The sequence below is a fragment of the Pteronotus mesoamericanus genome, unplaced genomic scaffold, assembly GCF_021234165.1.
Source record: "Pteronotus mesoamericanus isolate MK-2021 breed Mesoamerican mustached bat unplaced genomic scaffold, CSHL_Meso_final scaffold_408, whole genome shotgun sequence".
NCBI lineage: Eukaryota > Metazoa > Chordata > Mammalia > Chiroptera > Mormoopidae > Pteronotus > Pteronotus mesoamericanus.
This window is the reverse complement of record NW_026555315.1, coordinates 5,981,003-5,998,241: the sequence shown is the minus strand read 5'-3', so window position 1 is coordinate 5,998,241 and position 17,239 is coordinate 5,981,003. Positions and strand designations below refer to the sequence as shown.

At 42.5% G+C, this 17,239-nt stretch overlaps 1 protein-coding gene across 3 annotated transcripts in view; it reads right to left on the bottom strand.

The window, feature by feature from the left end:
- The window catches only part of AP2B1 (adaptor related protein complex 2 subunit beta 1), a 105,048-nt gene that overhangs the window by 26,597 nt on the left and 61,212 nt on the right, over positions 1–17,239 (bottom strand). For 2 of the 3 annotated variants that reach the window (XM_054593119.1, XM_054593120.1), the window contains exons 15-18: positions 10,435–10,476; positions 9,453–9,599; positions 8,397–8,542; positions 1,933–2,062 (exon numbers count right to left, since the gene is read on the bottom strand). In XM_054593119.1, the coding sequence (XP_054449094.1) occupies positions 1,933–2,062; positions 8,397–8,542; positions 9,453–9,599; positions 10,435–10,476 (465 nt within the window). The remainder of the gene's footprint in view (positions 1–1,932; positions 2,063–8,396; positions 8,543–9,452; positions 9,600–10,434; positions 10,477–17,239) is intronic. The other variant, XM_054593121.1, reaches the window with a different exon arrangement.

Genomic DNA, 17,239 nt, shown 5'->3' with positions numbered 1-17,239 from the left:
TTTTTAATAATGGTAGGTTTGTAAAAACAAAAAATTGAGGGAGTAGCCTGGACTCTAAGATCCAATGTCTATTACTAAGGTTTCCACTTGGGATGTTCACTTCGCTGACTATGAAATGAAAATGTAAATATGAAAGTAAGTTTACATTCCTTTATTTACTGTTTCTTTTTTTAAGAGCAGGAAATTTGCCCTGGTTTCTGTGACCCAAATTCCCTTTCCTAGTCCTAAAGCAAAGCCTTCTTGCACTCACGCTGACTGTCCTCAAATATTAGGCTTCAGGCTCTCTGGGCCTACAGGAGGTTAGACTTCAATAAAAAGGGAGCAGATGTAGACTCGGATTAGGTGCTTCCTTCAGGATTCTGTGCTGGAAAAGCCCCTTCACACTTTACTCTCAGAGTGGCAGCCAATTCCATCCGCACAGCAACCCTTGCTTTGTCCTTCTGGCCTGAGCCAAGTTAGACTGTGACTCACTCATCTTCACTCTAAATCATTACACCCCTGCTGAAAAGGAGGCAGTCAACCACCGCAGCAACAAGGCGGTTCGTAAACGGGCTCGGCGGACCTCTGAGAGGTGTTCTTTTTAACTCCCAGCGACTTTACCGTTGATGTCTCGCCATCAGCGCTAGTACCTCACACTGGTATTTCCCTGAGAGTAAGCAATGGACTCCCACCTGTCTTGACTGGCAAGTGAAAGGTTGGTATTTTTCTTTACTCACTTTAAAAACATTTTATAGCCTCATTCAGACTATTCGATCATTCCAACTTGTTGCAGGGTGGGCTCACCAACCCTCTTCGCTGTGCCTTCAGGCTGTCCTTCACAGTGCGTCCTTTTCGGCTGGCCTCTGAGAGACAGTGACGCAACATGGCAGTCGCCACGGGCTCAGACAATTTGTAAAAGTCGAATTACGGCCTTAAAATAGAATGTGGACCTAAATACCCAGAAGCACCCCCTCTATGGTTTGTAACGAAAATCAGTATGAACGGAGTTAACAGTTCTAATGCACAGGTGGACTCAAGAGCCTTATCAGTGCTAGCAAAATGGCAGAATTCCTACAGCATCAAAGCTGTCCTGCAGGAGCTCTGGCGCCTAATGGTGTCTCAAGGAAACAGGAAACTCCCTCAGCCACCTGGAATGTCCCAGCAATGAGTCAGAAAGGAAAACCACAGGCCCCTCCCTTCCCCCACCTGATTAAAGCAGTCTCCATTTTCCACAGTAATGTATGTTCTAGATACGTCTTACAGACCTCAAAGTACTGGAAAGGAAGCTCCCACAGGCAATTTATATTAAGATAATGTAAATGATACTAATTTTTTTGTCCATTTGAAGTTGTATTATAACAACAATAACAACAACAACAGACACCCAACCTCTAGGGCTTCTATCTGTATTAACACCCTTTCAGGGCTGCTACAGTTCCAGCTCACAAGCTTACCACTCTGCATTCACTCTGAAAAATAGAGTATTTTCAAAACTAAGAGGTTTTGCAGATCCTATCGAGTTCTGAGCTCCTCGAAGACTCTGCCGCACTTATCGCAGGTGTGTGCCAAGAGGGGGTATTGAAACCCAGACAACCTAACTGTGCACGGTTGTGTGTTTACAGGTAACTGCCACACGACTCTCTATTGAGATCTATTTTTATATAAATGGCATTCAAATTCACTATGTTAAGTCTTAGGGGAAAAATGTTTGTAAAAAAAGATCTTAAAAAGTTTCTAAATGTTTGAGTAAAACAATGAATAACTTTTTATGTCAATGCATGACTTTTAAAAAATAAAGCACTTCTCCACAGAATTACTGTAAATCCTATTCCATGACCAAATCTAGTGTTCTATAAAAATAAAGTATTTATCTATATATAACACAGCAGTTTTATATATAAATGAAATAAAATCGGCAAGACAGCAGCTTATAGAGTGAAGTAAAACTCTAACCTGCAGGTTATTCAGAGGTTCCATCTTCATGACTGGGCCCAGGGTGTTGAGAGGCAGGGAGACCTCGATGCTCTGGTTCGGCATCAGCGGGGTGTGGATGGCCAGGGGAGAGCTGGGGATGACACCGAAGCTAGGGGAGAGGGGGAAGAAGTTCTGGAAGTTAATCAGGGGGCAGGATTTCACTGCATCAATTGGGCTTCAATGGCTTTTATTCCATTGGAAGGAAACATAATTTTTTTGCAATATTAAATGAAGCAATAGCAGGACCTATGGCCTCAATTCTAATGACATGTAACACTGGTAACAACATAACTTTCGTTTTCCATTAAATGACTCTGAGGAAGGAGAAATAGTCATAAGCACAGAACCACTTTGCTAGTGCTCTGATGCTGAAAGTTTTTGTTTATCACACCACGAGGGACAGATACGGTAAGTATCTTGATAGTGTAAGTACAGCAGAATTGATTGGGCTTAAACATAGCAGAACTGATTGGCTAAAACATTCCAAATGACTAGGATGAACTGTAGTTCTAAATCTGGTCACTTTCTAAGCCTAAGGCAGGCAGTGAGTACAGTACCTATCAGTCTGACTTCTCAGAAAAGCCTGTCTAATAATAATTCAAGAATAGTGAGGACTTCTGGTCAAGATGGCGGCATAGGCAGACATTGCTTGCCTCTCTGAACAACCATATCAAAATTACAATGAACATACAGACAACCATCACTCAGAACCGTCAAAAATTGAGTTGAATGGAAGTCTGACAACTATGGAATTAAAGAAACCATATCTATCCAGATTGGTAGGAGGGGCATAGATGAGGAATGGGCCAGTCCCTCACCCACATGTGGTGGATAAAAATTCAAGAGTGATCATCTCAAGACCAAGGAGTACAAGCCCCACACCAGGTCCCCACAACTTCTGGCTGTAAAAACCAGCAGGGACTGAGTTTGTGGAAGAAACTGCTGGAACTCCAACCAGTTCCTCTTAAATAACCTATACCGGGACTCACCTACTCAGACCCACTCCCTCTGAGCACCAGTGGTACACAGGGAGAAACTGAAGTGTCTGGCATTAAGGTGAGCAGAGGCCACTGTCCCTTTGCTAAACCTTCCCCTCAAAGAGCTGGCAAGCTGGTGCCATATCTGAGACTCCATCAACCTGGCTAACACTGGCCAGCCTAAGAGATCCCCAGAGACTCTGCCCTACTCAACTCATGGGTCCTCCCAAGCTGCTTTTCCATATGAATGCCTGGTTTTGACTCATGCTTCACAACTTCCTAAATCCTATCAAACAAGCAACAGCTGGCCACAGTGAGTCCCAGGCCAGGCACTAGCAGCAGTCAGTCTGGATTTACAGCTGGGTTTCGCCTGGGAATCTCCAAGCCCAACACAAGTAGCAGCCTTCTCAGATTGCTTTATGGCTCAGGCAGGGTGGCCCCAGGCAAAACAGAGGTGGGGGCTGACCTTGGCCTGCACCACCCAGGAAACTTCAGGACCAGTGCTCCCAGTGGACAGCTACAGATTACTTTAGAGCATCACCACCCTACCCCTGCACAGCTGATCCTCCATGGAGGGCAGAGGTCGGTGGTTAAGTGGTCATAACCAATCCTTGCAGCTGACTGGCCTGGGTAAATCCCTCCCATTGATCTACCAACAGCAACCAAGGCTCAACTACAAGAGGGTGTACTCATCCCACATGAAGGGTGTATCTTGAGTACCCAGCCTGGGTGACTGTGCCAGTGGACTCTAAAGGACACCTACTACATTAGGCCATGCTACAAAGACATGGAATCAAAGCAGCTCTACCTAATACATAGAAACAAACACAGGGTGGCTGCTAAAACAAGGAGACAAAGAAACATGGCCCAAATGAAAGAACAGGTCAAAACCCCCAAAAAAGAGCTAAACAAAATGGAGATAAGCAATCTATCAGGTGCAGAGTTCAAAACACTGGTTATAAGGATGCTCAAGGAACTTAGTGAGGACCTCAACAGCAGAAAAAAGATCCAGCCAGAAACAAAGGATATACTAATTGAAATAAAGAACAATTTATAGGGAAACAACAGTAGAGTGGATGAAGCTGAGAATCAAATCAATGATTTGGAACATAAGGAAGCAAAAACCAACCAATCAGAACAAGAAGAAAAGAGAATTCAAAAAAATGAGGATAGTGCAAACAGCCTCTGGGACAACTTCAAGTGTTCCAACATTCACATCATAGGGTTGCCAGAAGGAGAAGAGAAAGAGCAAGAAATTGGAAATCTATTTGAAAAAATACTGAAAGAAAACTTCCCTAGTTTGGTGAAGGAAATAAGACATGTATGTCCAGGAAGCACAGAGTCCCAAACAAGATGGATGGAAAGAGGCCCACTCCAAGGCACATCGTAATTAAAATGCCAAAGGTTAAAGATAAAGAGAGATTCTTAAAAGCAACAAGAGAAAAGAAGTTAGCCACCTACAGGAGAGTTCCCCTACTCCCATACAAAGGATAGAAGGGATTGGCAAGAAATATTCCAAGTCATGAAAAGCAGGTACCTACAACCTATACCCAGCAAAGCTATCATATAGAATGAAAGGGTAGATAGAGCTTCCCAGACAAAAAAAAAAAAACAACCAAAACTAAAGGAGTTCATCATCACCAAACCATTAATATATGAAATGTTAAAGAGACTTATTTAAAAATATGATCAAAACTAGGAACAATAAAATGGCAAAAAGAAAAATACAAATCGACAGACTCTTCCCCCATACAGCAGCAGCGTGAGAGGACCCAATGACCCCACCCCTCAGTAGGGACTCCATCCCACCCTGAGCTGTCTAAGGCGCCCTGCTGAGAGCAGAGTGACTAGATTAACAGCTGATGGAGACAGCCACAAACAGTAGATTACTGGAAGTCTCGAACAGACTGCCTAAGGTCAGACAGGGACGACATCTGACATCATCAGACGGAGATCCAGAAAGTAAAAACAGCAGTTTCCAACCATACAAGTTCACACCACAAAGTCAGGAAATCAAGACAGATCAACTTAAGAATCAGAAGCAAAAGAGAAGAGTATCACAAATAATGGGAAGGCAAAGAAATATGCCCCACTCGAAGGGAAAGGAGGAATCCCCAGAAAGAGAACTAAATGAAATAGAGGCAAATAAATTATCGGGTATGTGTTCCAAACAACAGTTCTGAGGAAGCTCCATGAGCTCAGTGAGCTCGGAGAGAATTACAAAAAACTATAGGGATACTACGAGGAACTTACTACAAACAATATCAGCATGAGAAAGGACACAGAAACCACCAATAAGAGACAAGTGGAAATGAAGAATACGATTTCTGAATTGAAGAACACTGTAGAAGCAATCAAAAGCAGGCTAGATGAAGCTGAGGACCGAATCAGTGAGCTGGAGGACAAGGTAGAAAAAAGTTCCCAGAAAGAGCAAGAAAATGAAAAAAGACTCAAAAAGAATGAAGAGGCATTTAAGGAAATGCAGGACAACCTGAAGCGAAATAATATCCATATAATAGAGACACCAGAAGGAGAAGAGGATGAGGAAGGGATAAAGAACCTGTTTGAAAAACGTAATGATCGAAAACTTCCCTAACTGGAGGAGAGAAAAAGTCACAGAAGTCCAGGAAGCACAGAGGGTCCCAATCAAGAGGAATCCAAAGAGGCCCACTCCAAGACACATCATTGAAATGGCAAATATCAAAGACAAACAGAGAGTCCTAAAGCAAGCAAGGGAGAAAGAGGTAGTAATATATATGGGAGCCCCGATACGGCTAGCATCTGACTTCTCAACAGAAACGCTGCCAGCCAGAAGGGAATGGCAAGGAATATTCCAAGTCATGAAAAGCAAAGGGCCTGCAACCAAGACTGCTCTACCCAGCAAGGCTCTCAATTAAAATGGAAGGCAAAATAAGGAGTTTCCCAGACCAAAGAAGGCTAAAAGAATACACCTCCACCAAACCAGCACTGCAAAATATGCTAAAGGGACTGCTTTAAGATGAAGAAAAAGTTTCTATGAATACCCAGGTCCTTTCAGAGTTGCCAGTACTTGATATTACCAATATTTTTAATACTCATTAATCTGATTGTGACAATGATGTTATTTTAATTGTTCCTGTACTATTTGTTGAAACCAAACCTGTTTTTGTACAAAAAAAAAAAAAAAAAGATCAACAATTGAATCTAAAAAACAAGCTAAGCAAACAAGAAGAAGAGAGACAGAATCATGGATAACAGAGATCATTTTGATGGTTGCCAGGCGCTGAGAGGGGTGTGGGGGAATGGGTGAAGAGGTGAGGGGATTAAGAAGAACAAATAGTTACAGAATAGCCATGCGGAAGTACAGTACAGTACAGGAAATGGAACAGCCAAAGAAATCAAACGCATGACCCATGGACGTGACCAATGGCGTGGGGTTGCCTAAGGGAGCGGGGGGCTGGGGGTGCTGGGAGCAAAGGTGGAAAAAATCGGGAAAGCCTAGTAGCATAATAAATAAAATATAATTTAAAAAAAAGAAAAAGAATAGTAAAGAGATGGGAGGGAAAAAAATCCAATAAATGCATAATTTTCCAAAAAAGAAAATCTAAACAATGGAACAGTACAAAAGTTTAAACATACAAACCCCGAAAACTTTCCTGAAATAAAAGGCATGAATGTACATACTGAAAGGGCATACCTTATTCCATGGAAAACTGACCAAGACTGGTCAACACTGGGAATATCTCAATAACTCTGGGCAGCCAGACAAAATGGTTAAATCACTTACATGGTGGAAAGAAATCAGGCCAGAAACTGCTTTTCCACAGGAACATTCAATGACAAAAGGCATTGGAGTAAAACAGAGTTTGAGTCAAGATTTTTCACATGTAAAGGTCACAGTTTTGAACCTGTAAAGATTCAAGGATTGTTGTTCACATGACCCTTGTGTTGTTCCTCAAACCCTTTTTGGGGAACACAGTAGAAGACACCCAAGAAATGACAGTGGAAACTGATAAAAGGACTGGAACTAAGAAAAAATCCAAGAGAAAATAAGAAGTGCAAAAATAATATGTAGAAATGAACCAATTTACAAAAATGAGAGAAAGGGCAAGAGAGTGGAAAAGGAGCAAGTTGGCATCATCTGTCATAACTGGAGGTCAAGGATGACAAGTCAAGTATGGAAGTTAAAGCATACAAGGGTACAAAAAGCAAAGTAAATCCAAAGAAAGATAGTACTAATGACATTAGGTAATAGGGGGAGAAAATACAAATTATAGTAGGAAATCAATAGACTATAGAAAGCAGGATCATGGGTATTTTATAAAGGAAAAAGTGTAGCTATCAGAACAAAAAATAAAAACTTTTCTTGAAAAAAAAAAGGAAAATAAAAAGCAAAGACAAGCAGATCAAAGTGTGAAGGTAGGCTATACAGATTGCCTTAGTCACAATATATTTCCCCAAACAGCTCTGGCCTTTTACATGGCCAGCTCCCTAAAGGTGGCTGGAAATATAACTGATCTTGACAGAAGAAAACACAGAATATCCTTTTCTTCCTTTCTTTTTTTAAAAAAAAAAGATTTATTTATTTATTTTTAGAGAGCGGAGAAGGGAGGGATAAAGAGAGGGAGAGAAACATCGATGTGTGATGTGTAAGAGAAATATCCATAGGTTTCCTCTCACACTCCCCGAGCTGGGGAGCTGGGCAGCAACCTAAGCTACTGAGCCACACCAGCCAGGATGTTACTGACAAATTTTATCAAATCTATTTTAGGGGTCCAATTACTACTTTGTTAGAAACACGCTTGAATCACCTCCTATTTATGAATAAATGAACCTGCCATCAAAGTCTAACAGGCAGTCTCCTGAATCACAATTAATAAAAGCCAGTGACATCTTAGAACTATAGGACGTCAACATTGTATTTCTTCAAGCTCTCCTCACGAAAGCAGAGAATTCACTGCTGAAAGTAGACTGGTAGCCTTTATGTGGTTATTCAACTAACCAGGTAGGTAGACTGTCTTCTACATTTATGACATCAACCAAAGTCTATTCATTTTTCCCCACCGAAATGTGAGCTTTGGACATGGATTTGTTTGTTTTTGTTTTTGTTTTTACTACTCTAACCTCAGTACCTCAAAATGTCTGACACACAGAGGCTAAACAATTATTTGTTGAATGAGTAAACAGATTTCTAAAAAACAAGATTTTACATAAACTGTTTTAGTAAAACATTCTAGTCCTAGGATCCTTTAAGAAGGCTTAAGTTAAAGTTTCCTCATTCCACCTGAATGAGTTTCTTCGCAAAATCCCCTGGAGCCTCAGAGCTGAAGGTGACAACCAAAAAGACGAGCAAAAGCCCGCAGTCGCCTCTTCATCTGGCATCTGCCAGCAGGAGAGTTTTCACCCACTGTTAATGGAACATTCTCTTGTTGGGCACAAGGTATATACGGTTGTCTTGAGATCTAGCTGGGTGCTCATATTTCTTACCTATTCTTGTTAAACTGGATCGCGAAGTCTGTCATGTGCTGTAGAGCTTTGTTGGTGAAGTTCATTTCCATATAGATGTGTCCCTGACGATGAGTAAATGTTCCGGAAATCTCCAATCCTTTAGCCTTCACTGCAGGCAGCCAGACCTGAAACACAGTATAAAGCCCAGTGGAGCTAGACGGGATTTATCGCGATGCGATTTGTTTTTGAATAAAGATAAAATTAAAATTTCAGTTCCTTAAGGTAATTCAGTTCCTTGTTAGCAGCTTTGGTGAAAGGCTTAAAAAGGGAGAAACTCAATCTACTAATGAAAATGTATGTCTATCATCTTTGAAGGCTTTTTTTTTTTTTTATCATTACCAACTCACTATCAATAATCTCCTTAAAAGCAAGGACTATGTCTTGTGTATACTTTTAACTCTTGCTATAGTTTCCAGTAAACAGGAGATAGTAAGTACTCAGATGTTGCCTAAATAATCTGAATACCTGTTTTGTCTACATATTTCATTTATTACCTACCCCGGCTCCAAAACTACAGTACAGGTATTGTCGTCTGCCCTTCTGAATTTCCTTCTGAGCATGACAAGCAAAGATGAGACTGAAAGAGCCCTAAACCGACGACACAACCCTGAAAAGGCACCCCAAACCGGAGCGGGCGCTCCACGGCCCGTGTGCAGTGTCAGCGGGAAAGCGGGGCGGCAGGAAAAGGGATGAGGGATAAAAACGGCCCTTCTCTGCACTGCGTTTGCCCTGCTACTGCACCATCTATCAAATTTACACTAGAATGACTTCAGTGTTGACAAACTGCACAGTATTTCTAAACATGAGAACAAAACTCAGATACTTTGTCCTGCCAATTTTAAGTCTCACTATAAAAGTGGCTAACAAATATGGTAGAGTGCTTCTATTGCTATGTTTGAGGACATCTCTGATCTTTCTCTTAAATCCTCCGAAATGAGGGGCCCAACCTCGCATTTACTATCAGTGAAAGAATCACAAACATGAGACGCTCTGTAACTTGGGCCCTGTCCGTGGAGAACGCGCTGTTTTACTTACAGCCTTAGGAGCCACGTATCCACCATGGGCCATGCCTATCCCGGTGGAGAGTTCAAACAGATCGTTCAGGCCACTGCTGACCACGGCAGGGGTAGGGGAAGGAGCAAAGGTTGCAGGCACCGATGACGGGATGAAGGACTGTCCCACCTGCAGGGGAAAAAAGTGGGGGTGGGAGCGGGGGAATCAGGAAGACTAGATTAATAGTCCTTAGAATACTTATATACATTTTAGAAGAACTGATAAATCAATAAGAGCACACCATAATTACAGTATTTTAGGCATTGAATTAGTATATTCTTTGTCCTTTTAATCATCATCGGTAAGATACATTAACACTTTTTACAAGTTCCATCAAGAGAGTAATCAGTAGGATTAGGAACACAGTGATCCGGGATTTTTAATTTGTTTCCAATTTTAGCTTCCATGATTCTGTGCAAAAGGCCTACGAGCACCCTAGGGAGGGAAGTTCGAGTCTACAGAAAGGAGGGGAAGCATCCCTTAGACAGCAGCTCCGTCTCCACTTGGGTCCAGGCAAGTCTTACGGCCCCACTTAGGCATAAAGGTCTGGTAGGAAACTCTCCTGGGGGAGAAGGGTAGTCACAGCCCCCAAACTAACTTACACGGAGAGTCTCACTCTGAGTCCCACGGCAGACTCTGTCAAGTTTTTTTTAGGTGACACCAGAGAATAAAAGCATTCTCCAGGCAAGATGGGAGGTTCCATTTAGCTCTTCAATGTCAGGAAAACTAAGATCTTTGTAAACATCAGAGTGCCAATCCCTAAAGATGCCCCTGTTACCACATGTGGTGTACGACCCCAAAGATTCCAAGTAACCCTACGCTACTTTCTACTCCTCAGACACTGCTACAGAAGCTTCGGTGCACAGTGCTAGCCAGCCGCGGTGGCTAGTCTGAGACTGTGTGCACAGGCAAGGCATCAAACGGGGCAGCGCATCCCATGGTAAAAAAAACGGATGGCACTTACTGCCGGACTTCCTCCAATGCCCCCGCCAAGGTCACTGCCAAGCTGAAAGAGAGAAAGGAGAGAGAGGAGAGAGAGGTAGAGTTCATTCAACTAAGTACTAGATGCCCATACAGAGTCTGTACATTACTCTACCGAGTTGCTGGGAATACATGCCATTCAACTCGTCTCCCAAAGCTGAAAGAAATTCTAGACGGCAAAGAAACATTTCCTAGGGGAACCAAGTAGTGGCAGTGATGGAGTGCGGGAATTTTGAGAAAACTTGGAGAGAAGATGGAGCTGGGACATCTCAGGGATGTTTCAGGTCCGCTCTTTCCACTGAGATACATAGGCACAAACCCAGACAGAATTTAAGGATTTTCATATGCCAAGAAGCTCTACCTTCAAGCTGTTATATTTGCATGTTTTTTTATTTTTCTCTAAAAGGAAATTTCAGGGAGGAAAAAAGAAAAGAAAAACTGAAATGTACTCTGACCTACAAAACCTGCTGTCCCACTGCGGAGGCAGGAACCCAACCAGTACTGAGTTACGACTTCAAGCTTCAGAAGTTACAGGTGGAATGAGAGTGATTTTTAGAGTTTAGAACTTCCCTAAGAAAGAAAACAGCTGGGAAAGGAAGATATCCTACCCGGAGGGAGGGGCAGAGGGACGGAGGCGGGGACAAGGGAAGGCGTGCAGTGCTTCAGATCTCCCTCAGCCAGTGCTACCAAGGAGAAACACTGTGATTTATTTGGAGTAGATCATTTTAAAGGATGCTAACTATTGGAGAATTAGCCTAATTTAAGATTAGCTAAGTGACAGGCAAATAATTCCACTTGATCTTAGTCATGCCTTTTGCCCCCTGAGGGCCCTTATATATAATTCATCCTGAAGTCAGTCTTCCATGAGAACAGCATTCAAGAAGAACTGAAGCTGGAAACAGCTGGCATGAAGAAATGGGAAACACATATAAACACAATTAATGGTGCTGTTTAAAAAGCAAAACCACCTTTTTTTGCTCTAGTTCCACATTTGCTTCCTCTCTAGTTCTTAACGTGCATTTAAAATTCCTCTTTGAATCCCTGAACGTCGTATGTACGCTTTACAAAACCTGGTTCCTTTTATTGTCTGTCATTTGGTGGCAGAAACCTGGACATCTTTGTGCTGCAGTGATGTTAAAAAACAGAATTGTACTCGTCTTCAGGATTTGGGAAAGAGGGTTTACCTTCTCAATAAACAGACCCATAAAAGAAGGTGGCCAAAACCTAACAATAACCTATATTGAAGAATACTATGACCTGACAAAATTCTGCTTCCACCACAACAGAAAACCACCCCAGGCAGGTGCTTCTAACCGGCAGTAATGAGCACACTCTGCACTATGCTACCAAGCACGCCAACCTCTCCAGAATCCGGTCCCTCAAGACTGCTCCGTGCTTAGACATGGGGCAAAAATCACACACATAAATAAATAAAAAGGTCATCACAAATAAGAATTTGAATAATTGGAAAAGTATGAAAGCAAAAAAAGAAATTATACATCTGATTTCTCCCTGGTTCTAGAACAGCAGCACATGTCTGCAACATGACATCTCAAAAGCATGAAATGCCTTTTATTCAAACAAGGAACTGATCTAATGTTTACTGGGATATAAGGCACCACTGGAAATGCAATGAAGGGAATAGATGCATGAATAAAACCCAGGCTCCGCCCTCACGGGGAGGGGAAATAAAACTTGAATGCAAAACCATACAGAATATACTAAAGCAAAAGAGGGGGAAGTTCTGAAGGGATGAGTCTCCTTCTGGCCTAAGATAATGAAAAGCTTCAAAAAGGTGGTAGTGTGGGATTATAAAAAGCAAAAACAGGGGGTTATTTCTCAAACAGTGTGAACAAAGGCTGAAAAAAAATCCCCCACACAAATAAAACATGATCAAGAAGGAGTATAGTTCAATTAAACCAGAATGCAGGAGAGCTATGTGGAGCAGCAGGGCGGGAAAAGTCGTAGCAAATAAGGTTGCAAACGCAGGTTGGTTATGGGATGTTTTCAGTTTTTAAGTTTTCCTTCAGTTTTTAATTTCTGGGCGTTTCTTAGATTAAAATTCAAGCTTTCTAAGAGTACTAATAACTACTTCAATTGTGTTTCATAAACTGTGGTTTTTAACTTTATATATACGATGGAATCAACCACCTGTGGTTTGTTTTTGTTTTTGTTTTTTTTTTGGTTGGGGGGCAGGTAAGAATTTATAAAAATAGTGATGCCTGAGTCTTATCCCAGGGATAGTGATTTTATTGCTCGGGGTGCAGCCTGGGCATCAACATTTTCAAAAGCTCCCCATGTCCTTCTCATGTACCTACAAGGCTGAAAACAGTACCTTAAAGAATTAACTGTTGTTTCAACTCAAGATTCATCTGTTCAGAAATGACTCTGGAGCTAAATCTTAAATAAAAACGAAGTTAGGCCCTGGCTGGCGTGGCTCAGTGGAATGAGTGCCAGCCTGTGAACTGAAAGGTCGCTGGTTCGATTCCTTGTCTCGGGCACATGCCTGGGTTACAGGCCAGGTCCCCGGCTGGGGATGTGCGAGAGGCAACCAATTGATATACCTCTCACACATCAATGTTTCTCTCTCCCTTTCCCTCTCCCTTCCTGCCTCTCTAAAAATAAATAAATAAAATCTTTAAAAATGTGAAGTTAGAACTTGAGGAGAAAGAAATACCCTTTCAAAGGGAAGAGGAGGATACAAAATGTCTCATTTGTTCTGATACTTTGATCTGCTTTTATTACTTTTTGAGGGGCTCACTCCTTCCTTATCCCTATAACCATTGTCTTCCTTTTTTGGCCAGGCTTATAATCCAAACTTGAAAGAGATGGAATTCTTTATAGACCTGGCTGGCACTCATTGGCACGAGAGAAAACATACTGGAAGCGAAATAGCAGTTTTTCTCAAATATGTTAAATTCAATAAAAGACCTTGAGAAAAGGCCCTCAATGGTGGTGTTTAGGCCAAAAGAAATGAAGCCCAATTATAGCCCTTATTTTCTCAGTTATCATTCTTACTATCTGTGAGTATTACATAAACATTATCTTAGCTGGAAAAGATCTGAATGTACTGTCCTCTACTACATACTGCTTGTCAATTTAATTTAAAACCAAGGAAGAAACTAAAAAGAAATCCTGATATTCATTTATGTGCAATACAGCAGATACAACTCAGCTAGAATCAAGAGCTCTGATCTTACAAGACAGGATCCAAGGGCTATTAGAGACACGCAGCCAAAAATATTAAGGTTCACCTAACTATGCTATGTCCAAGCGCAAAGCGAAAGGACAATTTCAATGGTTTCTCACTAGCAAAACTGAAGCTTTTTCAGCACTGCTTCTCCTGAGACTGGGAAGATTCTAAGGAAGGTTATTCTCCTCCCCTCTGAGAATATGACGAGGGTGACAGCACAGCGATGGCATGAGTGACTAATAGGGGGATGTCAGCAAGGACGGGAGCCAATTACCCCGGGAGCGTCTTCCCCTAATCCACCGTGACAAGCAGAGTGACGCAGGTATTAATCAAGGAGGAAAAAAAAGAAAAAGGAAAAGAAAAACTATAAAGCTGAACAAAACCCAGGAAAGTTGTCACGTAGCCTGAACCAGCCATTAACCATTTCAGTCAGTTGCTGGTTTATCTGGAGTCGACAGGATTTATCTGTTTGGTAATACTTACTTATCAGGCAGGGTACGAAATCAGTGGAACTAGGATTTGTAAAAAGCCAGCAATATCTGTGATACCTGTTATCCAGCCAGCTGGTGGGAACCAGGAGTGAAAAGGGGCAGGCGTGTAGGGCGTGGCTTTAATCTCGGCCGCAGGCGCCCAGACCCTGTGCTGTTAAGGGCCTTTCGAAGCTGTCCACTTCCCACTGCCCCCAAATTTCCTTACTCGGCCTCCGAGTTTCTCTACAAAGGAGATAATATCAGCGCTAGGCCAACTAAATCAGGGTACAAGATGAAGAAGGAAGGCGAGGTGCCAAGTTCAGGAAAATATTGCAAATGCTGAAAGCAGAGTTTTCCTAAAGATGTGCAGCTGATAACCTAGCCCAAACTTTCTGCTAAGAGGCACAGTTCCCTCAGTTCCCGATCTAAGTCACAGTGGCTGTGCTCCTTAGATGGTGCCGAGAATGCTACTAATGCTTGGCCGCCCTGCCGCGCCAGAAGCAGTGCTCACCGGCCCCGCTCATGTTGAGCTACACAACGTGTCCGTGGCAACAGTATTTCTGTAACTGGGGAAAGTAGTGACTCCTTATAGCGCGCGCCAGCTAAGGGGGTCCAGCAACAACGGCAGGAGCGCTTGCGTGCAGCCAGGCGGAGGCAGGCGAGTTTGAGAGCCGAGTTTGCTCGCAGCTCAAGTTCAGCCAGACACCCAAAGGAAGAGCCCTCCGTCCAATGGCAAGGGCGTTACAACTGCAGAACCACGCAGACAGCACCCAAGGTTGAAGTTCTATAAGGAACAAGTCTACCTGGCTCTAAGAAAAGGAAAAAAAAAAACCCCTTTGTAATAAAAGTTTATCAATTGACACGGCCACTGAGCAGACAGGGGGGAAAAAAAAAGAGAAAAATCCCAGAAATGATCACAATGACTGATCTGGATTAGTGCCTTTGAGGTTCATCTGACCAGTCCCAAGCACCTCCTGCTTCTACCCTGGGGAGCTGTCCAAGGATCTGAAGGTATTCTCTTAATTAGAGGTGCTGACCTTAAGCTCAGACATTTCTATGCTCCTGTCTAGAGTTATTTGATGTTTTCCAGAACTGATTTAACTGAAGGGAGTCTGAGGAATGCTTCAGAATAATGGAGCTGTTATTCTGAGCCAAAACAGAACGATGGGAAAAGAGTATACAAAGATTCCATCACAAACAAAACTTACACCAACGCCCTATTGGTGTCAAAAACATCAATGTGTATTTTTTTCTTTCCGGGTTTTAGGGATTTAGATTTTAGAAGGTACAAATCATTTCCTAGGTGAAAGTATGATTTTCAGCTGCTGGGCTGCAAATTTTAATTTTATCTTCAAAAGGCTATTCTAACAGGCATTATAAGCTACAATCAAACCACTGGGAAGAATCTGTAACCATGTGAAAGCTATTAAACTGATGGCTGAGAACAGACAATGTGAAATAGCATAAATGAATTTATATCATACAAAACTCAGAATACTCAACTCTAAGGAAAAGGGCTTATATAAGCAGAACAGTAGGAGGATGTTTAACGGATCGCTTCCTGAGAAGAAGAGAGAACAGAATGTGCCAAAAAGTCCTTGGAACGGCCACTAGCAGTTTCTTAGGTCAGACAAAACTCACCGCTGAATATGGTGAAACCCCACAGGAGGAGCTCTGCAGCTGAAGCGCTTAGCACCGAGTGCGGCAAGGTGTCCAGCTGTGAGTGCGCGAACACACAGCTCGTTCTTGTATTACTATTAATTACTGCATTATTTTTCACATGAACGTCAACCTATGTTTGCCACACCCTGTATACATGTTTGTCGCCGGTCTCCCCCATTAGAATATAAGCTTGTGAGGACCTGTCACAACTACATTCTCAGTACATAGAATAGAGCCTGACATAGAATATTTATTGAGTGACTGTTCTAACCATATAAACAGGATTACTGGCCCAATGTTATTTCTTAGGTAGATGATTTCGAAATGAACCATTTTATTGGAGAAAATAGACGGATGCCTGACAAAACTGCTTCATCAACTGCTCTGGGGCATCGCATCTGCATCGGCCTTGCCACCACACACGAGTAGAACCATCCGGGGGAAAGGACACCCCTCCCAGGTCACAGTCCTTTCTAGGGAAGAAATGTATTGTCTGCGTCGTTTTGACAGCCAGTTTTCAGGAGAAGAATGCCCTGCACATCATTTATTTACCCTGAAAGCACTGGTGCTTTATATCACAGCTCACAGCCAAACGGACAGGAAGATGTGATTCTGTGGCTCTGCTTTAAAGAGGGGACGATGCTGCAAGAGAGACACACGTACCTATCCCATCCCTCTTTCTATGAAGGAATGCACTTCCACAGTCCTCCTCAAACTGTCACATGCTCCCTAGTGTCATGCTGGCCCAAACTCATACACCCAGGACGCCTGGGAGGTGAGGCAGGGAGGCCGAGGGCACACAGACCTGGTGTTTTATCTTAAACATCCCTGCAGTTTTATATTCTGAGCCTTAACACATCGGTGCCCAGTCTGTCCACATTACTTACCATCAAGCAAGACTGACACTGCAAGATAACAAGCCGAATTGATTCTGCAGCTTCAAATACGCCTTGTACCATATTGCGTATTCCAGAGACTGGAATACAGTACTCCAGTTTGAGAAGGACCAAAAGTTAAGTGAAACTGGTCTCTATTTCAGAAGATGACAATAACAAATAAACTGGGGGAATCACAGGAGAGTCGAATATCAACTCTGAAGTTTTGAAAAAGTCCTGAATTCAAATTCTAACTCTAAAGACTTAACTTGCTATGTGGTCTTTAGTTTTCTGTAAAATCTGGCCCAGTATCAATTACTTTGCGGGGTTATTTTGAGGACTAGAAACTGTAGAAGTTCTGCCTTGGCCAGTGTGACTCAGTTGGTTGGGGCGTTGCCCTATAAAAACCAAAAGGCTATGGGTTTGATTTCCAGTCAGGGCACAAGCCTGGGTTGTGGATTCAGTCCCCGGTCAGGACGCCTACGAGAGGCAACCAATCTATGTTTCTCTCTCACACTGATGTTTCTCTCCCTTTCTCTCTAAAATCAAGAGCATGGCCTGGGGTAAGAATTAAAAAAAAAAAAAAAA